Consider the following 27,544-nt stretch of genomic DNA (forward strand, 5'->3'; position numbering starts at 1 on the left):
AAGGAATCTGAAGTGGCTCTCCAGAAACCCTCGTCTAAAGTGCTAATGCTGAGATTCTATCCTAGGACATTTTTGTCACATTCTCTTTATAGTATGTTCTGTCTTGATATAGTCAACTTTACTAAGGTGAAGTTTTCACCCCAAACTTGACTCGCTTCAAGTATACATTTCTGTTTCTACATTTCTACAAACATGTAGAGTATACTGATGTCTTTATGATATAGACAGTCCCCCCACCCCCGCCTCCACCAAGCTTCCATTCAGCCAGTTCCCTTTCTTCACCTCTCACCCCAGTCCTTGAAAGCCATTAACATTCCTTCAGTCACTTCAGGTTTCCTCTTCTAGAGCCCATGAGTGGGATCATACAGCGTGTTTTCTTCTGACTTTCTTGATTCGCCACAATGCAGCTAGCTTTCCTCCAGAATTGTGGAAACCAAGTGATGTCATTCCCATTGCTGAGTTCAAAATCAAATGACCATTTACCCGTTCCTTCTTGAAAGAAATCTGGGGTGGTTTCCATTTTGGAACTATATGAGTAAAACTTTGCTGCTGATGTGGAAATCTTTGTATTTCTTTTGGGGAACGCCTGGAAGGGACATATCATATCACAAGGTATATGTTTAACTTGATTAAAGACAACCAGATTTCAGAGAAAATTTCCAGTTATTGCAGTTTCCAAATAAGAAATGTGACTTCCAGAGTTCCAGCTGCCACCCAAGGTTTATAAACCTTGCAAGTTGTTGAGATTTTTGTTGTAGAAATTTCAGTGACTAAGCAGTGCTTATTTCCTGGATTTCATTAACAGTTCCATTAAAATAATGATCATGAATATTTTTGAGTGTTATTTAAATATGTATTTTTTGGTAAAGTATCTGTACAAACATATTTTACATTTGGATGGAGATGTAATTCAGTGGCAGAGTGCCTGTCTAGCAGAGGTGGATTCCATTTCCAGCACTAAAAAATAAGTGTGTACAACATATTATGTATGTATTTTCACTGTTTTAAATGTATAGATGTATATGTGCACATATTGTTTGTTCTCTTATTGCTGAGTGGTTAGAAGCTCTATATAATCTGAACAGAAAGGCTATTACTAGAAATGTGTTGACTATTTCCTTGTTACTTTCATTAGAGAATGTCTTTTTTAATAGCTCGACTTTTCCTAGCCAGAATAGCCAATTGGGGAAAAACAAAACAACAACAAATGAGAGCCAAGGCTGGTGAGGATGTGGGGAAAGGGGAACATGCATTCACAGCTGGTGGGATGCTGTAGACAAATTTCTAAGTGGTCTTTTTAAATAAAGAACATGGAGCCAAATATGGGGGTGAAAGCCTTACAGATCAGGGAAATAGTGAGAGCCACCAACCACCTTACCTCACCAGCAATGTAGCTTCCAAACTGCGAACTACTTCCTGTCTAACTTGCACCTTTATTGCCTTGCTGTTCTGCCCTCTCATTGGCTCTTATCCCAGCTACCTCACTTCCTTGTCACTGCTTGTCTGTACAGACCTCCAGGTCTCTATGGTTGGTACTGGGATGAAAGGCTTGTGTCACCACACTTGGCTCTGTTCCCTAGTATGACCCTGAATACACAGAGACCCTGCCTGCCAAGTGAACGGATTAAGGGCGTGTGCTATCACTGCCTGACTTTGTGTTAATGGCTTGCTGCTTCCTCTGATCTCCAGGCAAACTTTACTTATTAACATACCAATAAAATATCACCACATTTCAGCACAAATAACATGTCACCACAGGATGCAAACTGGTACAGCCACTGTGGAAATCAGTAGAAGTTTCCTTAAAAAGCTGAAAATACATCTACCAAAAGAACCAGCTGTACCACTCTTGGGCATATATTCAAGGTCTGTGTGTCTTACCACAGAGATACTGGCTCTTCCATGTTCGCTGAGGTCTATTCACAATAGTCAGGAAATGGAAACAGCGAAGATGCCCATTGACTGATGAATGGTTAATTAAATTTGGTACAGTTATACAATGAAATATTATTAAGGTGGAAGAGAATGAAAATTATTAAATTTTCAAGTAAATGAATGGAGCTAGAAATGATTATGCTCAATCTGGTAACCAGAACCAGAAAGGCAGCAATGACATGTTTTCTCACATGTGAATGTTAGCTTTCTCTTAAGTTTTAATGAGAGCATTTCATTTGGAATACCCACACAGCTTTGGGAACTAGGAAAGGCCATGGGGGATAAAGGGATCATTCAAAGAAGGGAAAGTAAAATATAGTGCTTTAAAGGGAGGAAGGGGAAAAACAGAATGGGAAGGATTGAATTCCCCCCCTTTATCCTGCTCTCCTATCCCCTTTTCCATTTAGTCCAGATTACCGATTCCTGGCATGCCCCTGCACAGAAAAGGGTGGGGGGAAACATACAGCTTTGCTAACTCATCTTACAGTCATGGATTCATAATTATGTTGTTGTTTTTCCCAGTTCACTTACTGTTGTTGACATTTATATCACAAATCCTCATCACCTAAAAATTCTACATGGTATTTTCCACACTAAATTGTTTCCTCTATTGCTGCGAAAACAGCAGCTTCCAAAAATGCCTACTATACATCTGTGTTCGCTCACTATCTTATGCTACTTTGAACAAAATGTCCAAGATCTCAGCAGATGCTAACACTCCATGCATGCCCTAAGGCTCGTGATATTCTCTTCTGCCTAAACATAGGATTCATTTTAGTTCATCCCAGGCCAAAATTGTTCCTCTGCCCACTTCGCCATCCTTACCCCAACATAAATGTACTTCTGCTTCCTATTTTACAAATAAAGTGAAATTCAAATCATTGGGCTGGAGCCCATGCCTGCATTAACTACTACCTGTTTTATTGTACAGTAATACTCCTGGGAAGAGCAGCTTCAAATCTATTCTATCAAACTCAACCCAACCAGGCTTTATTTCTTATTACTCCATCAAACGTTCCCAAGTCCCAGGGAGAAAACATTCTTGTCATTTTTATTTTTATTTTTAATTTTTTTGGTTTTTCGAGACAGGGTTTCTCTATGTAGTTTTGGTGCCTGTCCTGGATCTCACTCTGTAGTAGACCAAGCTGGCTGCAAACTCACAGATATCTGCCTCCTGAGTTCTGGGATGAAAGGCGTGCACCACCGCTGCCTGGCTCATCTCATGAGGGTGGTAAACTCTTAGTAGTATCACATCTCACTTGTCTTACAAGTTAAATTTTTTTAGAATAATTTTTAAATTTTTATTACATATGAGTGTTTGCCCACATGTACGTCTGTGCACCGTGTGCATGCCTGGTGCCTGTGGAGGTCAGAAGTTTGGATTCCATAGAACTGGAATTATGGCAAGCTGCCAGGTGGGTACTTGGAACTGAACCTGGGACCTCTGCGAGACCAAATGCTCTTAGCTGCTGAGTCATTTCTCCCCTATCTTGGATTTTTTTTTGTGTGTGTGTGTCAAATATATTCATGTGCATTGCTTAAGTTGCCTATGTAAACAAAAAAAAAACAGACTTCTTTAAGTCTGGGAAATCTGGGAAACAGAGAGCCAGGATGACCCACACAGTAATACTCACTTGTAGCCACAATTCTAAACAGTCTTAGAAAATAAGAAACACGGAGCCAAATACATCGGTAATAGCCGAAGAGATCAGAGAATTAGCGAAGAGCCACTGACTACCCTTTAGCTTACCACCCAAGCCATAGTTTCCCACTTGAGAGAGCTTCTTCCTGCCTAACCTGTGCTTTTATTGCTTTCCTGTTCTGCCTTCTCATTGGCTCTAGGCCCAGCCATATGACTTCCTTGTCACTGCCTGTCTATGCAGACCTCCAGGTCTCTATGGTTGGTACTAGGATTAAAGGCTTGTGTCACCACGCTTGGCTGTGTCCTTGACCACACAGAGACTTTGCCCGCCATGTGATAGGATTAAGGGCGTGGGCTACCACCACCTGACTTCTGTTCCTGGCTGGCTATGACCTCTGATCTCCAGGTAAACTTTATTAACATACAAATAAAATCACATTTCAGCACAATTAAAATATCACCACATTCACTAATCACAAAGTAAGACAGACTATTTTAGTGAAGTTTAAACACTTCTCTGAGAGGTACCGGTAACACTTTGACGGGTACTTTAGCTATGTAAGTATCACAAGACTCCTAACTGCAAGTGTTGTATTTTTAAGCTCTAGAGATGGAGTGCACAGCCTGGTGCATCCTGAGAATCACTCAACCACTGAGCTATGATGCTTCTATGCACTAAATATAACAATTCAAAAACAGATGGTCAAAGATTTACATACTAATAAAGTTCTCACAAGATAGTTTATATCATAAAATTTTATTTATAATTAAATTCTGGAAAATATATGAATTGGCTCCTCACAAATAAGAGACAAAGTCTGTTCCAAGAGCTCATGCTTAATTACACAATGGAGTCAGGACAGCATTCTTTAAGGCTACTATTCTTAAAATAAGTAGAAACATGAATCACAAGGGTAGCCATGGCAACTGTTATGTTTTCTTTCATGAAACTAATGTAAGTCATTCTTCTTAAGACATTTCTTACTTGTTTTTAATTTTGGAATGTTTTCTGGTTTCTTGTTTTTTTTTTATTTTTTAATTACATTGTTTTGGTGGGGACAGGTGTGGAGGGCAGGGGTAACTTGTGGGAGTCGGTGTTCTTCTGCTACTGTGTAGGTCATGGAGATCTAACTCAGGCTATTAGGTTTGACCTCCAATACCTTTATCTGTTGAGACATCATACAATCTTATTATTTTTTCACTTCCTTACCTTATTTATTTATCTGTGTTTCTGAGACAGGGTTTCAATATGTAGTCCTAGTTGGTCTGAAACTTGCATCGATGGCCTGCCTCTTGTTTCTTGAGTGCTGGGATCACAGGTGTGGACAACCTTGTCCAGTTCTGTGTCTACTTTATCAAAGAAAAATCAAAACCACCTGGTTCCAAATGAGGTCACTGCTTGCAAAATGTAATGGTCATAACTTCAATATTACCTGAGTTTCCAATAATTCATCCATCACCAACAATGTAAATAATTTCTATCTGCAATGCAAAAGTTTTCACATGAGAGGAGGTTCTGGCCTCTTAGCACTAAGAGCACCACTCAGGAACGCACAGCAGCTGGACCCTTAAGAACACTCTCTGGCTCCAGACAGGTGCTCAGCAGACAAAGCACGTGTTGGGGTCATCTCTTCCTCTCCTCACTCACTTGGTGGGAGCCAAATGTGCATTGAGTCTAATTAACATGCTCAATTTACCTTCCTTCAATTTACAATGCCCTTTAACGACGCCATTACTGGAAAGCTATTGTTGGCATGGGCAGTACAAAACCTGATTTGGGAAGAAGCATATTTTAAACGTCTAAATGTCCCTAAATTGAAAACTGAATAGCACCTGTTGCCTCACATGCTGATGAAAATGAATTTGGGCATGCCTCATTTTGGTAGAAAATTTTTAAAAAGTAGTATTAGTTTTTAAAAGTATGGTTATATGAACAAATAATACAAAATAACCTATATGAGTTTTTAAAAAACTGAAATTCATAAATTAGTAACACATTTGAGTATTGGCTTTCAAACAGTAAATGGACAGTTACAAGAAAATCAGACCCTCACATGTTAAGCCTATGGGTACAGAGACTTCTATTTAAATAAAATGTAGTGTAAATCATTTCAATTTAGAAATCTATTCTTCTTAATGTTTTCAAGTTCAGTACAAATCAAATCTATCACCAAGAAATGCCACGAAATAATAGCAGAATGCTTATCAGCACGAGGGAGACAATCTGTCTTCTAAATGAGCCATGTGAACTCTATATTGCCAATGAAAAGTTAGAAATTGCTATCAGTATAAAAAGCGCCTCCTAGAAAGGCAATCATGTCTGAGGACAATGTCCTGGTAGATATCCTTTGTTCCTCTGCAGGGGAAATGAGCAAATGTGCTGTTGTCTGTGGTTTTCCACATGTGCAGTCATAAAAAGGAAGAGTCTGGGCTTTTGCCCATCTCTATGGACTCTTTCTGGTACTCAGGTTTTTTGTTCATTTTCCTTCCTTCCTTCCTTCCTTCCTTCCTTCCTTCCTTCCTTCCTTCCTTCCTTCCTTCCTTCCTTCCTTCCTTTCCTCCCTTCCTTCCTTCCTCCCTCTGTAAACAAAATTGCTTCTTCTTTCCGAGTTCATTAGAAAACCATTACACAGTAGAGATGAGGAAGGGTGAGATATTTCATTCTATGTCACTGTGACAGTCTCGACATAAATGCAATGTACTCTGATTCTATTTGTCTCATATGAGTTTTTAAAAATATTCTACTTTACAGTTCCAGGCACATCTACAGTGTGCATGTGGAGGTCAGAGCACAGCTCTTGAAAGTTAGTTTTGTTCCTTCACAATGTGTGTGTGAGGGGCCGAAATCAAGTTGTCAGGCTTGGAGGCAAGTGCCTTTAATCCCTGAGCCATGTTGGTGACTCCTCAGTCCTCTACTACTTTCTTATAATCCCTGTGCCCTTCATACTGCATATCTACCTACCTTCATGCTCACCCCCCAGCTTCCATATAGGAGATAAAACTTGTGATGCTTGCCTTTAGGGGACTGGCTTTTATCACCTAACATGATCTACAATCCCAATTTCCTGCAAATGCTTAATCTTGTTCTTCTTTAGGGCTGAGTAAAACTCTGTTGTGGACATACACTATGAATACCTTGACTGATCCCATAACCTGGCTATTTTGAATAGTGCCAAGATAAACATAGATGTGCAGGGATCTTCATGGTAATCCGACATGCATTTATTTATTTCTATCATATAAGTTGTGTGGCTAGGTCAACCTAGGTCAACTTTTAGTTTTCTGATTCCCATAGTAGCTAGATCAGTTTACATCACCACTAACAATTTGTAAGTGCCTCCCCCAATCCTAGCACTTGTTTTCTTGGTGATCGCCATTTTGATGAGGTAATTGTTTTGATGGGCATTTTCCTGATGGAAAAGGTGGTGAGCCTTTCTTCACGTACTCATTTATCATGGGTGCTGCATCATCTGAAGTGTCTGCTTACCTCCCTGCCCATTTGTTGACGGGAGTCTTTTTGTTCTTTTATTATTTTGTAGTTTATTTAGTTCAACATATATTCTAGCTATCAGGTGAATAATTGGCAATGATTTCCCCAATTTGTACCTTGGCTTCCTTTTCTTTTACTTTACAAGAATGTAGTACAATTTGTCTCTGCACGCTTTTATTCCCTGAGTTGCTCGGATCTTATTCAGAAGTCATTGCCTATTACAGATCTTCAAGTGTGTTCCCTAGTAGTTTCACAGTAAGGTCTTTGTTGCTTTTATAAGTCAAACACAAATAAAAACTAGAACCTAGGACTGCTCCTAAAATTTTAAAGAACCAGAAACTTGCAGAAATGAACTCACTTCATTTCACAAAGTGAGCAAACGGCAACATGAATATATTCTGTTCAAAACCTCTCAGTACTGATGTACAATGCATGGACACACAAAGCACGTTATCAATGTGGACAGAACACAATCAAGTCGCCTTGTCGCCATTAAAGAGGAATTAAACGTAACATTAGAGTGCCCCTCGTGGTCTAAGTGCTCTGCACTCTAATGCTACGCATGTCTCTCAGCAGCACTGGCCGGTAGTTTTGCTCCAAAATCTCCATGTATTCAAAATAGTTGCTCACTCGGAATCCACGTAGTGCTTCTTCCTGTCAGGAGAATACAAAGGGAAGTTCACTTACTTAGAGAAAGATACACAATTCCAAGTGAATAATGTTTAAGTAGCTGAAGGACCGTTTGTTCTCAGCTATAGATGACGGGTAAGTTTACATGGCTAGTGAATGTGTAACTGCTTTTCATTTGGGGAGCTGTGTCTGTATCTGTCAGGAATGAAGCATGGCCTCGTGGAGCAAGGTTATTTTAAGAAGCAAAACTGCTTTGCAGTTAACAACAGCAGCAGCAATAGCAGCACGTCTCCCTAAAATTTTATGTATATTTCAATAGATTAAATATGTAACTAGTAAAGGCCCAGAATTCTCTCTAAGGATGCTGCTCATAAAGACCTCCCTCAGCCTGTGGTTCACAATGCTAGCTAGCACAGGGCATGTAAACAGTCATTTTTTGCTTTAATGGTTAGTGTCCCAAACGAGGCAATCAAGAATAAACAGCATGAACGTCTATTTATTATTTTAAAGTCTTGGGGGTGGGGGTTAGCTAAGCTTTTCAGCATTCTCAAATATTATCTAATGTAGTATCTATCTACCTGAACGTTTTCTTAAAAATCTTTAGAATAGTCATTCTCAATTTAACACAACTATGTTAGCTTTTGAGGATATAAAAATTTGGACAATTCATGCCTTTCACAAGTCTATAGTTTAAAGACAAAAAAATGAATAGCACAAACACAACAGCAATTCAAAAGAACAAAAGGCAATACACATTATGTACCAGATAGTTTGTTAGCAGTGGTAGAAGAGAGACATCAGTGTAAGGTAGCTAAAAATATATAGAATTTTTCACACTTTAAAAGCTCCATATGTACTTACAGATATATATATATATATATATAAAACCTCATATATAGTCACTTATGAGTAATATTTCACAGTAAATAGTTATATAGAACTTTACTATTAGTGTGCCATGGGTCACTTAAAATCCATATAATTTGAAGAAAAGATACAGACAATCTAAAAAATTATTACTGGTCAGCAAGATTGACAGATGCTGAGGAAACTAAATGGTGTTTAGTGATGGGATCCACCCTTATACCACTCAACACAAACATGTGAATTCCACTTTTCACTTTAAGGTACAAGACTGTTTCATCCGTTCTTTCACTGTTCACTCACACATCCTATTAGCATATGTAAGCTCTTGGTTGTGCACACCCCACTCAAAAGAGAGTGAGGAAAGAATTGTATCATAGACTGTTAACAGCCAAGGGAAAACATGCTCTCCCATTAATAAACATGAAACTTCTCTTAGGGTTACTATTTCAGCAATGAAACACCACAACCAAAGCAACTTGGGGGAAGAAAGAGTTTATTTGGCTCGCACTTCCCCTAAGCAAAGGAAGTCAGGACAGTAACTCAACCAGGGCAGGATCCCAGAGGCAACAGCTGATGCAGAGGCCATGGAGAGGTGCTGCTTACTGATTTGCTTCACATGGCTTGCTCAGCCTGCTTTCTTATAGAATCCAGGACTACCAGCCCAGGGATGGCACCTCCCCCACTGATCACTAATTAAGAAAATGCCTTGCATCTGGATCTTATGGAGGCGTTTTCTCAACTGAGGCACTTTTCTCTCATATGAGTCTAGCTTGTGCCAAGTTGACATAAAACTACCCAGCACACAACTGAACCAAAGAGGAGATGTTCAAGTGGGCATGGTCATACACACTTATAATCCTTGCCCTTGATAGACTGGCAAGAGGACACTAGATTCAGTGCCCTCTGGGCGACACAGTGAGGCCCTGTCTCAACAAAGACAACAGAACAAATAGACATTCACTTGACTAGTGGCAAAATATTGGGTCTGTGTAAATTTCTGTCTATCAAAATTACTTGTGTACAAGTAGCGAAAGGATCAAAGTCAGATCTACCTTCCTGGACCAGACAGATTTCACCTTAAATAGCTATTGTAATTGTAGAACTCTTATGAACTTACCCATTTTCTTTAAATTATATGTGACTTGGCTTTCATCATTTCTACACTAAAAGTATCCCTAAGTTGGAAGCAATTATAGTAACATCTTTCCTAACAGAGAAATTCCAATGCTGTGAGAACTTCTTCAGGGTGAATTCATGATTTTCAAATAAAAGCTTATTATTCATTAAATGCAAGTTAAATTAAGACATAGCAGTACTTGAACAATAGCTCTAATAATACTTTTCTGGCCAAAAAAAAAAATCAAAATATACTTAACATCTTTTAATTATTGTTCTACTTTCATTTAAACATAAAACTACATAGGGGAGCCACAGTTAATACTTGGCTTAAATATATTTCTTTCTTAAAATATATTTTTTTCAACAACTGATTCCTCTTTTAGATATTAATTTTAAGGTTAAAAGAAAATATTCTAGTAACCACACTGAAGAGATATCATAATATTAGAAAAGGTTACTGAGGTTACATGGTATAAGGAAAAGATTTAAATATACAATTTAAATGTAATTGTAAATGGTATCGTTCATTTTAAAAAATTGGCAGGCAATTTTATTTCTGAATAAAAATTTAAAGTACCCATGTTTCAGTTTTAATCTTTAAAGTAGAATATTTTTCATCTCATCCTAGACATTCTCTAACCCTCTTCTTGGGGGATAGTCTTACTTGTGATTATAACCATTTAGATTGTTAGGCTATCACTCAAGTTGTAACTAACCATTTCCTCCAAGTGAAGTTTCATTTGCAGATCGAAGTATATTGGAATCACCCTGTTCTATGAATAGGGAAGCATGTTGTAAAGTACAGATTTTTTTTTAAACAGTTTTAACATTTTTGTAACAATAGTGAAATATTTGCTAAAGAAAACACTAATAGGTTATACTGAAATAATTTAAATTTGGGTTACAATATTCACTGAGAGAATGCTACATTTTGTATTATACCTAATTGCTATTCCATCACTTTGCTTTAACTCTGGGTTTTAGACATTGAATTACCAAAAAGCATTAGAAATTAACATTCTTAACCACAGTGTTGTGTGTTATTACATGATATGATATAGACACAGCTTCCTTCTTTCCTTCAGATATACATGTTTAATTACAAGTTCCTTTTTTTTTTTTACAACATTTGATCAAGGTCCAGTGAATTTAGAATATTATTTAAAAGATAACTATACTAGTTAACCAGAGACAATTTGAGTTAATGGGATTTATATTCAGCCAAGAATGGTTCAAGACCTCTCTACACTAATTCCTAGATTATGAACTTAGGTAAGCCTATGGACTGTAAATCTTGATTTTTCATGTGCCAATAGGGACCACAATACGAGGGGTGCTCTGTGGACTAGATATTCTAAAACCTGAAGTCTCATCATTGAGCACAAAGCCTCCCATGGTTTCTGTCCAGTCTCTTCCCATCTTTATATGCTCGCCTTGTTCTGTCTGCAATGTTTGTCCTGATGCTTAGGGCAGTGGTTTCTCAACCTGAGGGTCGCGACCCCATTGAAGTTGAATGGCCCTTTTACAGGTCGCCTATCAGACATTCTGTACATCAGGTATTTGCATTATGATTTATAACAGTGGCAAAATTACATTTATAAAGTATCAATAAAAACAGTTTTAATGATGGGGGTCACCACAGCATGAGGAACTATATTAAAGGGTCACAGCGTTAGAAAGGTTGAGAACCACTGCTCTACAGGGCTTCTTGCCTCTGAGCTTTGCAGCTGCCTCTCTACGCTTTTATGAAGGCTTTCCCCCCAGAGCTCTTTACAGGGTTTTTCTTTTAAGGCATTCATGGCCCTTCTTATCCTTTTGAGTGGCCCAAACAATGTCTCTGATTCCCTCCCCATGTCATAGTGTCCTTCCGTAAAAAGTATAATGTCAGAAATATCTATTTATACTGTTTCTCTTAGCAGAATTTAAGAACCATGTGGGACATGGACATTCTATCATGCAACGACAACAGTGCTTGGGATACAGATGTTAGAGAGTAAGTACTGGAATAAGTCAGAGTGAACAGACAATACCTCTAAAAAAACCCTTTGTCCGTGGCCTCGTATTCAATGAGCATTTAAAGCATTAATGGTGGCTGTAACAATGTCAACCAACAGTCTTTAAAATTCCCTCTCCTGAGGACACATCAGACAGGGAAAAGCGAGGGTGACACATCAGGGATTATTGACTTCAGCTCCTGCTCCTCAACTCTTTGCCAAGAATATAAGGAGCTACCTATTCCAAACACCCAGGCATCACCGTCTTTTCTCACAAATCCTCTGGGATAAGCCTGTGAGGAAAGGTAAGTATTTCTGTATTTCTAAAAGCTCTTTGTATAGGTTATAATTTTCAAAGACACTAGAGACTTATCTGTCAAAAATGTTTTTCAGCAACAATGAAAGCATGAAATTTGCAGGCAAATGGATGGAACTAGAAAAAATCATCCTGAGTGAGGTAACCCAAACACAGAAAGACAGTCATGGTATGTACTCACTCATAAGTGGATTCTAGATATAAAATAAAGAACAATCAGACCACAACCCATAGAACCATGGAGGCTATATATATAGCATGGAGGTCCCTAGGACGACTGTGGCTTATAATAAATTTTGGTTTTACTCAATTATTGAAAAAAAAAATAGCCAAATGAATGGAAACATGAACTATGAACCAAAGGCTGAGGGGCCCCCAGCTGGATCAGGCCCTCTGAATAGGTGAGACAGTTGATTGGCTTGATCAGTTTGGGAGGCAACTAGGCAGTGGGACCAAGTCCTGTGCTCATTGCATGAGTTGGCTGTTTGAAACCTGGAGCATATGCAGGGACACTTGGCTCAGTCTGGGAGGAAGAGACTGGACCTGCCTGGACTGAGTCTACCAGGTTGATCGCAGTCCTCGGGGGAGGATTTGCCCTGGAGGAGGTGGGAATGGGGGGTGGGTTGGGGTAAGGGGAGGGGTGGGAGGGGGGAGAATAGGGGAACCCGTGGCTGATATGTAGAACTGAATGGAATTGTAAAATAAAATAAATAAAAATAAAAAAAGTAAAAAAAAATGTTTTTCAGCAACTAAAAGCCCAATAAGCTTAATATTTCGATTTAATGTTAAGTAGACACAAGGTACAGAAAGATCAGTGTGCTCACATGGCCTGCCATCCTTGGTTTTATGATTTTATGACTGAGTCTATTCATTCCAAAACACTTGATTATTAATGTGTTGGCAAGGTTATGGTAACTTTTCAAAAATTAATTTATAGAGAACAAAAATCTTGGGTGTGTTAAAGTGGAAGAGAGTTGATGTACTAAAACTGTAAAATTTAACAAACATTAATGATTTGCATTAATGTCAAATCTCATAAGAGCATTTACTAAAGAAGAGTATTTTGTTCAGTTTAAATATTTATTATTAAAAATATACACCCATTGGGCTAGGGAGATGAATCAGTGGGCAATGGCACATGCCACACAAACCTGATAACCCAAGTTCAACCCCTGGAACCCATGTCAAAAGCTGGGTGTGGTGGCACCCCGGCAGTCCCAGCACCCCTCCATACACAAGGACAGAGGCCAGAGAATCTGCAGAACACTCTTGCCTGTGTTACATATCTTCTCATATGTCTGAGGAAAAGTCCAAACATATAAACAAGCTTATGACCTGATCCTTACAACCAGGCGGGTGAGGGAGTGTGTGGTTCTAGAAAGAATACATTATTAAAGGTTTAGGATAGGGCATGTGCTGCATGGATATTTGAACTCAAGTGAAAGATACACGTGATGATAAGGGAGATGACAGTTCTAGCTGGGTTAGTGAGGGAATGGCCCTGACTGAGCACAACCTTAGTGTGTTTCTGACCAAGGTGGGAAGATCATATCCACCACAGACATTACTGTGATGTTATATGCTAAGACGACTCAGGTACTTGGTATAAAACAAACAGGTAAAAAAAATAATCTACAGGACAAAAAGTAGACCAAAGGTTACCATAGACTCCAAATACATTATCTTCTTTACCATGGATCCTCCCTAAACATCTTTTTATTAACAGAGAAGCAAAAGAAGAAAAGGGGTTAGTGTGGAGATACAGAACCCCAATCATTACTAATTCTGGAGCACGTGCTTTGTGTCAATCAATGTTCTGCAAGTATTTTTGAGGTATCTCATTTAATTGCTCAATAACCCCATGCAGTAGTTATTGCCTCGTCCCCAACTGTACAGATGAGAATGCTGAGGCATAAAGAGATTGAACAATGAACCCAAGCTTACATGATGAGGGAGAGACAAAGCTCGAGTCTTCAAGTGATACAAGGCAATATAGACAACATCTGGAAACACAGCTGATGCTGTATTAGGCATGCTTTACTTATTCCCTGGGATGAACTCCTTTAATAATATATATACTTTTTGTCTCTTAAAGCTTAGTGTTTAATCACTTTTTCTCTGTCTAATCTCCATTTTCTACTCTGTCATTACCCTCTGATAAGAGCAGCTTCAACAGCCAGCAACAAAAAATGCCTCTCAACAATTTACTGATTGGGTTGAAATCAATCTGATTTTTCCCATAATTACAAATTAATTTTCTATAATATGCATGATTCAGTGGAGGAATTTTAATGAAGCATTCTGAGCTCTCACAGCCTGGTTTCCAATAGAAGGCAGTCTTCCCCTTGCCTTGGCATTTCAGTGAAGTCTGTCCCCAGGGAGCACGACAGATGAATGCTAACAGTCCCTTCCAGTCTATGAGCATGTGAGAAGAGAAGGAACGTGCAAGGCCAGTCCATGGGACACTCAGATTTTCCCACAGGACTATAAACAAAGCTCCCAACAAATCTATGTATACAGATACGCTTACTAACACTCTTGTTATATAGAACACTAGTCAAAATTTTCTGAAAAGAGAAAATGGTCTAGATCTTCTAGTTAGCTAAGAAATTTGAGAACATTAATTTTGTTGGATGTTTTCCTCTCTAGAATTGTGGTGGCCACAGACTTTCAAGTGGCTGTTGCAGATAAAAATGTTTGAAATCCCTAGCATCTCAAAAGACAAAAATTAATAATGAATAAATAAGGTAGATGAATAAATAAGTAAATGTGGAACAGTAGGTCTGAGAACTGAGCTTGAGTGCTTCATCATAGCCTCAAAAGGTGTCTCACTAAAGTGTGAGGATAACACACTTGACTATTCTATTATCCAGCCCACATTTCATTGTTATCTACAAGGATATTGTGAAAAACCAAACAACAAGCCAGGCATGGTGGTACATGCCTTTAATCCCAGCGCTCAAAGCCAGCCTGGTCTATATAGTCAGCTTGAGGTCAGCCAAGACTAAGTAGTAATGCACTGTCTTAAAAATAAATAATAAATAAAATAAAATAAAAAGCTAAAATCAAGGAGCCTGGGGCCTATGCTGGGACACTTTGCTCAGTCTTGGTGTAGGAAGGAAGAGACTGGACCTGCCTTGGCTGAGTCTACCAGGCTGGGCTGACTCCCCAAGGGAGACCTTGCCTTGGAGGAGGTGGGAATGGGAGGTGGATTTGGGGAGGGAGGGCTGGGGGTGGGAGGAGGGAGGACAGGGGAATCCATGGCTGATATGTGAAATTAAGTTAATTTTATATATATATATATATATATATATATATATATATATATATGAACAAAACATAGACAGTACTTGGTGTCTATCATCCACATCCATGACATTTACTGACTCTGACAGCTTAGCGGTATAGTGAGAACAGGAAAATCAAGTATCCATGCAACTCCATCCAACTGCATCCCCATCCAACCCCAGTGCTCCCACAGTGAACTAGGGCTGACAATTAGTGGTGCTCGCCACTTGTCTTTTCAGCTTAGTGATTCAGAATCACCAATAACTCTCCAGTGGGCTGGTAGAAATGCAGGCACGAAGTCTAGACTCTCAATGGTCTGATTTAAAAATCTTGACCCTAATCTAAAATGAATATGGATGGGCTGATATTTTCTCTATAGAACACATTTCACACAGAGTTTCCTTTGCAAAGCAAGAGTTTGCCATGACACGCTCTTACTCTCAATCAATATGTGAAACTTAAGTTGGGAAAAGAAGCACACATTTCCAACATTCAAGAGTCATCTAGCTGGTGATAACTGAAGGGTTATTAAACCTATCTGAGGTTCTTGGTATGCAAAACACTAATTCACTTGTGCCTTGTTAACTGAAACATACATTATAACAGTCAAACGCTTGTTCTATTTGTTTTCACACAATGAGTCATCATTGTTTTGTTCCTTAAATTGCATTCCTCTGTGTGTGTTTCTGGGTGCACGTGTCGCCTATGTAGAGGTCAGAGGACAAGCACCAGGAGTTAGTTCTCTCCTTCTGTCATCTGTGGATCCTGGGATTAAATTTAGCTTTCCAGATGCCTTTATCCACTGAGCCATTTCTCTGCCCGCTCATTATCTTTTATAGATAACATACAGTTTATTCACAAAATAAAAATTGAAAGTTGTTTTAGTTCAACTTCTTTCCCTTAGAAGTAGTATCAGCAGATATGCAAACCAAGGAATAAAATGATGGCATTGTCAATGCAAGGGATAGTATCATAGCTGTAGCTTATGTTTTATGGAGAAATACTGGTAAGTGTTTTCTTCCCTTCAATGAGTTGGAGTCACATGTTATGATATGTGACTATATGCGACTAACTGTGAGAATTTTTGCACGTATAGCCATTTATTTTCAAGCAAGATGCTTCTATAGTTTTTAATGGAGGTCAAATAGTATATATGCATATACATGCATTTAAGTAAACTACATCAAAATTTATCCTGCGAGAATAAAATGCCCATCAAAAGAGGTTTTTGAGAACTACACACTGAAGTGCAACAACAAAAATTAAATCACAGTACCAGCAAGAAAAGTACCTTCTCCTCGTCTCTCAGAAAAATGCAAATAACAGAATTTAAAAGGCTAGCCCTAGGACACATGCTAAAGTCAGTTTCTTGCCAATGCGGTCTTATTTGGGATTTAAGCAACTCAACTCAAATTCTAGCAGTTTCCATAGGAATTAGAGGATAACCTCTGCAGCACCACTGAACACCCTTCCGGTTCAGCTGACAGCAGTATGGTCAGCACACAGTGGAGTCTGGTCCCCCTTGAGAAGGGTCACCACTTTTAAAACCCTGCTGCAACTGCCCAGGGGAAGACGACACAAAGGGAACAACTCAAAAATTTAACAGTGGTGGTTGCGCAGTAGAAATAAAACTAGTTTGTTCACCTAAGAAATGTTTCTACATATTTTCTCAACAAGTATGTATTGAGAAAGCATTAAAAAAAATCCTTCACTAAACTAGACAGACCATATCACAGTTCTTTTAAAGCTAAAGGTATATTGGAAGAGGATGAACAGAAACATCTCAGATAGTAATACAATTTATATAATAAACTACACTCAAAGGAGTTTAGAGAATTATGTGGTTAGGGGAAATTCAGATATAAGAGTATAGACAAACACTATACCCTAAAATTCCATGGCTGATGAAAGTCCCTGAATGCATGTGAGCCCCACTGTCTTCAGCCTAATCCCTGTGTTTCAATGGCCTATGCTCTGGATCACTCCAGACAATTCATTATTTGGGGTTCTGTCTTAGTGTTCCTTCTATATGTATTCTTCTCTCAAATATTTGCATTAAGAATGATCCTAAGATAATAATTCCAGTGATGTTTATAGTTTAAGATGTTTTTAATTCAAAATGTTTTAAGCAGAAATGATTGGCAATCTTAAGTGATTAATGGCATTATCTTAAAAACATCACTAAATGGAAACTAATTCTGGCAAATACCTAATAGCAAACAAATCCTTCACCTAGTAAAGGATACATTCACATTTAGGTGAATGAATGTGTTTTGTGACTGTGAGAAGGATGGGGGGATGAAGAGCAGAAAATGCCAAACTGAATTATGGTTTCAGTATTAAACAAACAGTTGGATTTCTTAGACGTTCAACAAGAACTACATATAGCAATGTATTTACATATTATGCCTGCTAATCTCCCAAGCTTCCAATATATTACACTGTGATTTAGAAAGTTACCAAAATTATTTTGTTTAAAGATACTATCAAATATTCTAATCTTGCAAGTGCTAAGAAAGAATAATATTTTATGTAAACATTTTATAAAAATGGAAAATTTAGAAAAATATTATGAAACATTTTTTATAAGTATCCACCTTTAGAACTAACAAAATACACCAAGCATTTATTGATCAAATATGATACAGCAATAACCTGATTAACTTAAATCTTTGGATTCATCTCTAAGTGTATAGAATTTAGGCAACTTAATGCTATGCCTCCCTTTCCTCACTTCACAAATGAAAACAATCAGCTCTACCACTCAGAGTTGAATTGGTGATAAGGATCTAGATAAGCATTTGATAATTGTGGTGGTTGGCGTGAGAAGGATCTGCATAGGCTCATATGTTTCAGTGATTGGTCCCTAGTTGGCAGAACTGCTTGGGAAGGATTGGGGGAGTGGCCTTGTTGATGGAGGTGTGTCACTGTCCATTTCCAGTTAGTTCTCTCTGCTTCCTGCTTGTGGATAAAGATGTAAGTTCTCAGCTACTGTCCCAGCACCATGCCTGCTTGCTGGCTGCCATGCTCCCTGCCATGATGGTCATGGACTCTAAGTCTCTGGAACTGTGAATCCCAAATTAAATGTTTTGTCTTATAAGTTGTCTTGGTTATGGTTTTTCAACCACAGCAATGGAAAAATGCCTAAGGCAACAATGAAGTGCCCCAAGTTAGTGATTCATTTCTAACACCTTTCCCCCTTAGACATGAACATACTTACTTTGAGAAATACTTGTAGATCTTGAGTCTGGGTGTGCTGGAGAATGTCTCGCTGCAGATGTTTGAGAACAGCTATGCAGACATATACTTGGTAATCAGGACCAAGGACAACACAAGTAGCAATATAATGGCATATTTCTATCCAGTCCAAGTAATTCCAAAAACACTGAGTTATCCATTGTAGGCAAATCTTAAAGAAAAAAAAGAAAGAAAGAAGTTTATTTGAAAGGCGTAAAAAGCCACACTTGCCTATTAAAAAGTAGTAACCAGTAACACAAGAAAACAATAATAATAAAAAAAAAGCCTTGCATTTAATCAAATAGGCATTTTATCCTATTGCCTTGAAATTCTGTTTGTTTGACTAGTGGCCAGAAATTCTGCTGTTTGCTGCATGTATAAGAAGACTCGTGGTCTCCAGATTCAGGAGCTCAGGACCCGATGATGTTTGCATTGGTCATACACCTACTGCTTAAATGCTTTCTTCTGACATAACTATCTTCCTCTTACCCACAACACCGCTCTCCTCTATTCTCTGCTAACAAATGCTAAGAGGCTACCTGAGTCCAGAGATGTTCATTTTCTTCCAGCCCACCTGTAATCACAGGTGAATAATTATGCAGATGACAGATTGCAAAATCTTAAATGCAAATGGCCTCTTGCCGAATCAGAGAACAGTGGAAAACAAGCAGAATCAAAGAACATAAAACTGGAAGCTAACATAGAGAATAATTCAAAGATGAGACTTTCACAAAAAGGCTTCCTTTTTTGACTCTTTAATCGGTATGCTATTGTTATGTATTAACCACCCCAAGCTCCCCTCAAAAAAAAAAAAATCAGCTGGCTCCACCTCAGAATTTGACCTTACTTGTGGGTGAGGTCATCATGAAGGTAGTCAAGTTCAAATGAATATCAGACCTGGGGCTCATCAGATGGCCAGGGCTAAGAGGAGCTTGGGAGGAGAAAGGAACAGATGTGGCGGCTTATCTCAACTTGACAGAGGTATCAAGGACCCAGACATACCCGTTCTTTTGGTCCTCTCACTTTGGCTTTAAAACCTTTATTCTTAAATCTAAAAGGTGCATTTCTACCTCTTATTCCACTTTTCACCATGCTGAGTCTGCTTTCCTACAGCTAACATGTATTAGTTTGCCTCGTCTGCCATAACAAAGAAGCAGAAATGAGTCAGCGGAAACAAGTAACTTCCTTATTGTTCTAGAAAACTCTAGGTCACAGTGTTAGTGGGGCTGCTTTCTTCAGAGCCTTCTCTTCCTACTGTGTAACTGGGTGACAGTCTTCTCCCTGTCACATATATGGTCACCCCTGTAGATGTCTTGTCCAAATCTCTCCTTACAAGTAACCCTGAGCTAGGCTCCATTCTGATAACCTACTTTTAACTTAGGCACTTCTCAGGCACCTTACATGTAGGACAGGTGTACTGGGAGGCAAAGGAGGTTCGGGCTTTATCATGTGATTACTGTGAGGGCACAATTCATCTACACCAGACTGCATTACTGAAATTTTTGTTTTTCTATATATTATTAATTATGTTACCTTCTGACCTTTGAATTCCTGTCATTAAGAGCACATTTTTTTAAATCTCATCCTATGATCATAATACCTTTTTAAATATTGCTGACCATATGGTAAATGAAATTTTAAGTTTGTAATAACGTTTTTGGTATTCACACATTTAAATATCATTCATGATCATAAAGAATTAAGATCACTCATGCAATGTGAAAACTACTATAGTTTTCCTGAAAATTTTGATATCCAACCATACAAGCTTATATCAAACAGCATTAACATGTAATACATATTATTTTTATGAAGTAAATTATTTCAACTGGTATCTAGATTACAAGAAAAATAAAGGAATCAAAACACTGAAGTCAAACAATCGATTGCAAATATCTAAGGAATGAAAATAAATGTGATTTCTAAATAATTGACTATTTTATTCAAAGACACTATTTTTAGCAACTCTTTGGCCTTGCATTATTTTTTTTTACTATACAAAAATAAATTAGTAAAAAGGAAAAAATAGCTTGTGAACCAAAGTGGTTTTAAAGCCAGGTACAGTGGCATCAAGATAAAATCTCAGCACTTGGGAGGTTGAGACAGGAGGATTGCTTCAAGTTTAAGACCAGTCTGGATTACATAGGTAGACCCTGTCTGAAGTGTTTCTGAGAGATTTCAAAACAGTGAATGTGTTCACACCATCATTCTTGAATTTCTCCATTTTTCACATGACGAAAGTTACAAACACATCTTCAAGCACAAACAGTGACTACAAATATGATATTATTTTTGTTATACATCTGGAAGATCTGGTTTCACTGCATAATTTTACATTTCCAAAAAGTACTGTGTCATAAAACATGAAAGAGTTTTCTGGAGTTTTGTTTTCATAACAAAAGTAGAAAGGAACAAATGATGATAATGATGATAACAATGATGATGATGATAATGATGACGGTGACGATGATGATAAATACCACATGGAGTTTCGTGTACTCTGTGCAGGAAGGTTAGTCAAGGTTGCTTGCTTCCTGACACAGTCCTGTGTAGTAATCAGGGCTATGGAGGGTGATGCCCACCAAGGAATAAGAGAGGTACCATTAAAGATGCACACTGCTCTATAAGCCCAGAGTGTGCAGAAAATGCCATAAGACAGGTTTCTTAGCAAAGGCTAAAACTGTTGGGAAGTTAATTGGAATGTGATTTTAAATTGCTTACTTAAAAGGAGAATGTAAATTCTGCTTTCTCTTTTCTCTCCAGTTGCAGTTACTCTTAGAAGAAACTCCAATCAGCAAATGAGCTTTTCCAACCACATTTAGTTTGGTGTACTGTAGTTGAGCCTATTATTTTCACTCTAGAGATCTGTATATTTCATTTAGCAACCTTCCCACAAATCCTTCACTAACTAGCCAACTCCCTTATGCCTAAAAGTACACAGCTTCAAAAAAGCACTGCTCCTAAATAGATCAAAATGAGTAAGCTTTGAAACACAAAATCTATACCCAAATAATGACTTAATCATGTATACCTATTCAGTTACTTATACCTGTTTTTATATTTTATAATTAGCAATAAAGTGGTAAATAATCAGCAAAGCAGTGATGGGCACTTAAGACAAGTGATTAGCTTACACCCAGAGCTGCTGAACAGCTTTCTACATTATTAAAAAGAATAATATCACTGTTCAGAAATAATACCTTATTAAATAAATGCATTACTTATATACAGACTTCTTTTATGGTTTTGTTTTGATTGCTTGTTTATTTCTGGGACAGGCTCTCACACCATAACCGACTGGCCTAGAACTCACTATGTATCCCACAGACTGATCTCAAACTCATGGCAATCCTTCTGCCTCACACTCTCAAAGGACTAGGATTGTGAATTCGAGCTACCATGCTAAGCTTGTATTCAGTTTTATACTGATGAAGGTTTATCAGACTTACACAATATATAAAGTTGACAGCTGAACATTTTTCTTTTAAACATTAAATTGATAATATAGCGCCTGAGATATTATGAGATAGAATGCCTGCACAATCTTTGGTTATTCATTTCTAAATTAAAAAGTATATATATTAGAGACTAAAAATCATCAGAAGCATTAAAGAATGTTCACCCTACCTGTCAATAGTAGGACAGCAAACAGTAACTCTTAGGAACATTGCTCTCAACACAGACTTTTAGAAGACATAAAAGCATCAACTTATAAATTATAGTAAATATATTGTGTTTTTTAAGCAACTTCTTCCAGAGTAAAAATTTCTGTGATTCAAAGTTAAAGCAAATGTTTCATATACTAAAAGCTAAAAATTGTTACAAAGAATTATTCCTTCCTGTAGCAGGAATCTTAAAAGTTCTTATTAATAAAGTCAAACCCGAGGCAAGTTATTGGGGTCCATGCTGGTAGATCAGAGAGACAGAACAAGCCACAGCTATCTCACCTTGCCGGATCCTCAGCTGGTTTTGTTTCCTCAGACTGGAGGCTTCTGAGTCCTCATCCCAATGGCTCTCAGCTGAATTGCTGCTCAAAAGCCTGAATGCTCAACCAGCCAAAATCTCAACCAGCCAAATGCTTAACCAGGCCAAAATGCTTCTAGTTTCTTGCCCTCACGCCTTATATATCTTCCTGCTTTCTACCACCACTCCCTGGGATTAAAGGCTGGCTTTCTGGGATTAAAGGCATGTGTCACCATGCTTGGCTATTTCCAATGTGGCCTTGAACTCACAGAGATCCAGAGGGATTTCTATCTCTGGAATGCCAGGATTAAAGGTGTGAGTGCCACCATTTTCTAGCCTTTGTATCTAGTGGCTGTCTGTTCTCTGACCCCAGATAAATTTATTAGAGTATACAATATTTTGGTGAACATAATACCACCACACCTTCCCACTGAATAGAAGTTCCTGTTGTATTTAAATTTCATAACTTCACAGAACTTCAGCAATCAGACTAGCTCACAGAGGAACATGCGATAGTGATGTGATACTTCATAAAGGTAAGTACAGAAGCACATATCATGTCAAGGAGAGCTACTGTCTAATTAAGAGGGAGCTCTCTCTAGTAGAGTAAACACAAGGGAATGAAAGCACAGTTTACAAGGAAGGAAACTACCTATGTGTCACAAAATGGGTCCAATAAGCCATTACTAAGTTAGTGTTTACTGTAGAGAACTGCCATAATTCTACTTGGTTAACTTCAAAGTTGATTAAAGAAAATTAAAGATAAGCCAAGAATAGAAAACTTCTTCAAAAGTGACAATGGTTAATTTTTAGCAATATGTAGTTATTACCTACTGAAAAAAATGGCTGAATAATTTTTTTACCAGTTTAAATATAAAATTCATAAAAATATAGTATAAATAATACATAATATAAAACAATTGCAATTTAGACTTATTTTTGAATAACTGGATAATTTGGTAAAAATGAAGAAAAATAGCATGTTTATTAAAAGTTGGGGGAAAAGGAAAATTAACATAGGTAAATAAATATAATCTAATTAATAGATGACTTTTCTTAATTTAAATATATTTCCCGTATTTTAGGGGGAAGCATTTTGTTTAAAGCCAGCGGTCCGGGAGGGGAAGAACTGGTGCTCCCTGTTGGATTACCTGTGATGGCGCAAAGCCAGACATGTGGAAAGCTGAAAACACAAGACGCTCCCCGTTCGTTGGCTTACCTGTGATGGCGCAAAGCCAGACATGTGGAAAGCTGAAAACACAAGGGGCACCTCGGCCTTCAGCAGCATTTCTATGTAGTGAGTGCTGCAGAAATATATGGGATGGATGCCAGTCTCAACGGTGTCGACCGGAAGGTACCTCTGCATGGAAAGGACGTGGAAAACAGTGAATACACGGATGGCTGATGATCATCAAACATACACTCAGCTGCATCTTTCTGCTGACGCCATGTTTTGCTGCTTTCAGACTTATGGGGTAGATATAGATCAGCTGATAGCATGCTTGCCTCAGATGCACGAAACCGTGAGTTTGCTACTCAGCACAACATAAACCAGGTATGCTAGGTGCAAATCTGTAAACCCCACAAGTATCAGAAGTTCAAGTCCATCCTAGGATAAACAGCATTTGAAGTCAGCCCAGGCTACTTGACTCCCTGCCTCAATAAAATGAATTAAAATTTGAAAACAAATTTATGTGGTGATGTCATACAGTATACAAATTATAAATATGTAAACATCATAAACTTAAACACTGTAGAGTAATAAACCTCAATAAAGGTAAGGTTATATGTCTTTCCAAAACAGAAGAATAAGGGTGGTTTGTAATTCAGGAAACTTCAAAGCCTGAGAATGAGAAGGGTTGCCTGGAAAAAATGAATAATAAATATGTGAGTAATGATTTTTACACATTAGCCATGGTGATATTAAGAATACATATTTAATAGTGTTGGTCTCCACCAATGAGTCCATGTTAAAAAGCTCTAGTCAGCTTTTACAACTGTTTGCCTAGTTCCATTTCATTTGTTGATTTTAACTCATATCTGGACTTGAATTAATTAGAACACAAACTGAGAATTCCATAATAAACTTACTTCTAAGCTGGGGGAAAAGTATAATGTTTACTCAAAGGTTTTCCATTGCTGTGGGATGCCTTTCTGTATGCTGTGAATATGTGTTTTGGTTAGTAAATAAAGCTGCACTGGCCTATGGCAGGGCAGGATGGAGCCAGGTGGGAAATCTGGTAGAAGGGGCGGGGAGAAGAAATGCAGAGTCAGGGCAGGTTCTCTGAGCCGCTGCCAGGAGAAACAAGATGTAAGAGAACAGGTAATGCCACGAAGCCACGTGGCAAAACAGAATAAATAATAGGAACAGATTGAGTTAAGTTGTAAGAGCTAGCTAGCAAGAAGCCTGAGCCACAGACCAAACAGTTTGTAATTAATAATTAATAAAGCCTCTGGTGATTATTTATAAGCTGCTGTGAGCTGGGTAGAACACAGGAAAACTCTGTCTACCTTTGGTGCCCAGATGTGGTGGCAAGAGTTTCCACCTAAAACCTGAGAGAACTTAAGAGGAGATTCTAGAACGGAGCTAAGAGCAGCTTCCTAGTTCGTGTCTCTCATTACATGCCCTGGTCTCAGAGGGATGTACTGCTTCCCAGAACTGGGGAGGTAAGCCTGACTCACTGGCACCTGCAACATGTTGAAAAGCCGAGCCTGGTGGAGCCAGCAGCCAAGGCTGCTGCCACTTTGGTCCTAGCCATGCAGCTTAACAGTTTACAATTTCTCCTGGTCAGAAAATGATTACAGATACACAATAAGAACAGATCCAGAAGGAAAAAATTATAAACAGGTTACAGTGTATTTAAAAATACACGTAGGCTTGAGAAAGAAAAGAAAATGAGTAGAAAAAAAACTTAAAAAAGAAATAGAGTAATAAAAAATATAACAAGCCATGTAAAGATGGAAATTACTCATAGAGTCTGGATACTGCATATTATTGTGTTGTCTTTGTGATTTTTAAATGCAGAGAGATATTTGATTGTAGGGTCTATGAAGTTAAACCAATATGTATATTTTAAAGGAATCTTGACTTCAAAATTTGAGTCTAAGGATATGTTGCTTTGGAAAAGAGGTTCTGCTTTTGTTTCCACAGAGGATGAGAACCTATGGATTGCTTCCAGATTATTATGGTTTAATCAAACGAGACTCCCTGAAAAATCTCCAATAGGAATAGCTGGCTCAGATGATCGAACATTTCAGAGCACATCTGTTGCAGTTTCCTCTGAGTTCTGCATCCAGAAAGACTTCAAGGCTACTGGCTGAGATGATCCAGCTTCAGACTAGTCCAGTTAGGACTTGACCATAATCCTAAATTTTCTTTGGGTACCCATAAGATTACCAGCATCCCCAATCAACAGGAAGTAGCTTAGAAAACTACACCCACATTCCCAAAAAAATGGATTATGGATGTTTGTCGTTTTTAGGGGGATTGGTTATAAATTGTTATTGGTCATAGTCAATCTCTTTCTACATAATTAAGAGCTAGCCAAAATAAATTTTATTGTCTTAACTTTAACTTCTAGTTCAACTCTTTTTTCCTAAACATCTTATTTAAATTTTTAAAAATAGAAATTCTTGCTTTTAGATAAAACAAATAGAACTCATAAAATTACATTAAGATCATATCCCCCTTTCTTCTTTTAGAAAGAGATTGACTATGACCAATAACAATTTATAACCAATCCCCCTAAAAACGACAAACATCCATAATCCATTTTTTTGGGAATGTGGGTGTAGTTTTCTAAGCTACTTCCTGTTGATTGGGGATGGACTTGTTATGATGTGAGGATTTAGTTAGGCTTATGTAATGAAGTTTCTGAAATTACTCCATAGGTTTAACAGTGATTTTCATTTTTTGCCACTTATCACAAATGATTCATTATTCTCTCAAATTACAAAAATTTATAGTTACAGGAATAAATCAGTACAAATACTGTGTTTTATGGCAGGTTCTCTAGGAGATATTGCACATAAAAATGCTTAAATATTGATGAAGACATAGCACATTAAGTGGACATATTAGGTCACTTTTATATAGAGAACAAGGAGAATACTTTCCATTAGGTAATTCAATATAATGCAGAGTATGAATTAATAGCCATTGATTTATCGCTTGTCAAACACAAAATGTGGTTCACTATTTATATAATGAATAAATCTAACAAACATAAAAAGCAAAGGTTAACTTACACATTTATATTTTCATTGTGAACTTACTAATGTTCTACAATATGTACATAGGCAATTTGAGAATAGAATGTAACGGACCTAATTTTTAAACAACATTGTTCTATGTTGTGGCCAAAATACCTTTAGAACAAGTCTATGAAGAGATAAAGACAGTAGACATTAATTACGCTGTCAAAGAAAACAAGCTATTATCATGTAATGGAGTCCCAAAGATGAGACAAGAGTTCCTCTATTCTCATAAATCATATACTGTCAAAAGAACCTTAAATCACACTTTTGATAACTAACCAGCTCCTGATACCAAACTTGCCATATGTAATATTGACTAAATATTGACTAAAGATTCTAATGACTGTGGTTGTTATTACAGAAAACTCACTTATAATTAATATATTCTAGCTTGTCTGTTATTTGCATATCATCACTCTAATCTATAGTAAATGGTATTTATAAAGCCACAGCAAGAGCAACAGATGGTTCATATGAAAATGACAGAGGGTCTTGTGAACCATCAAACTATAATTTATACTTTCAGAATTTTGTCTATTTTGTTCAAATTATGACACCCCAAAATAATATCAATGCTTTCATACTCAGAGAACACAAAGGCAAATGGTATTTAAGGTCATACAAATATAGGAACTAGGCTTAATTAAAAAAATAAAATCAGTAAATCAATGGCTTAGAAGATATTAGAATATGATAGGATATGAAACAAAGACCTGAAAAATAACTTTAGAATATTATATGCTAATGGTTAAAATAAAAGATATACACTTAAAAATGGAGCAGAGCAGTCTTAGTTTTTGACTTTC

General features: G+C 37.6%; 1 protein-coding gene across 1 annotated transcript in view; it reads right to left on the reverse strand.

Annotated features, from left to right (window-relative positions):
• Nucleotides 1-4,318: 4,318 nt before the first annotated feature.
• Tbc1d32 (TBC1 domain family member 32) overlaps nt 4,319-27,544 on the reverse strand; it is a 211,962-nt gene continuing 188,736 nt past the window's right edge. Inside the window, exons 31-33 of the mRNA XM_028868362.2 lie at nt 23,701-23,841; nt 18,502-18,690; nt 4,319-7,721 (exon numbers count right to left, since the gene is read on the reverse strand). Of these exons, the coding sequence (XP_028724195.1) occupies nt 7,602-7,721; nt 18,502-18,690; nt 23,701-23,841 (450 nt within the window). The 3' untranslated portion in view covers nt 4,319-7,601. The remainder of the gene's footprint in view (nt 7,722-18,501; nt 18,691-23,700; nt 23,842-27,544) is intronic.

The sequence above is a fragment of the Peromyscus leucopus genome, chromosome 8a (genome assembly GCF_004664715.2).
Source record: "Peromyscus leucopus breed LL Stock chromosome 8a, UCI_PerLeu_2.1, whole genome shotgun sequence".
Classification (NCBI taxonomy): Eukaryota; Metazoa; Chordata; class Mammalia; order Rodentia; family Cricetidae; genus Peromyscus; species Peromyscus leucopus.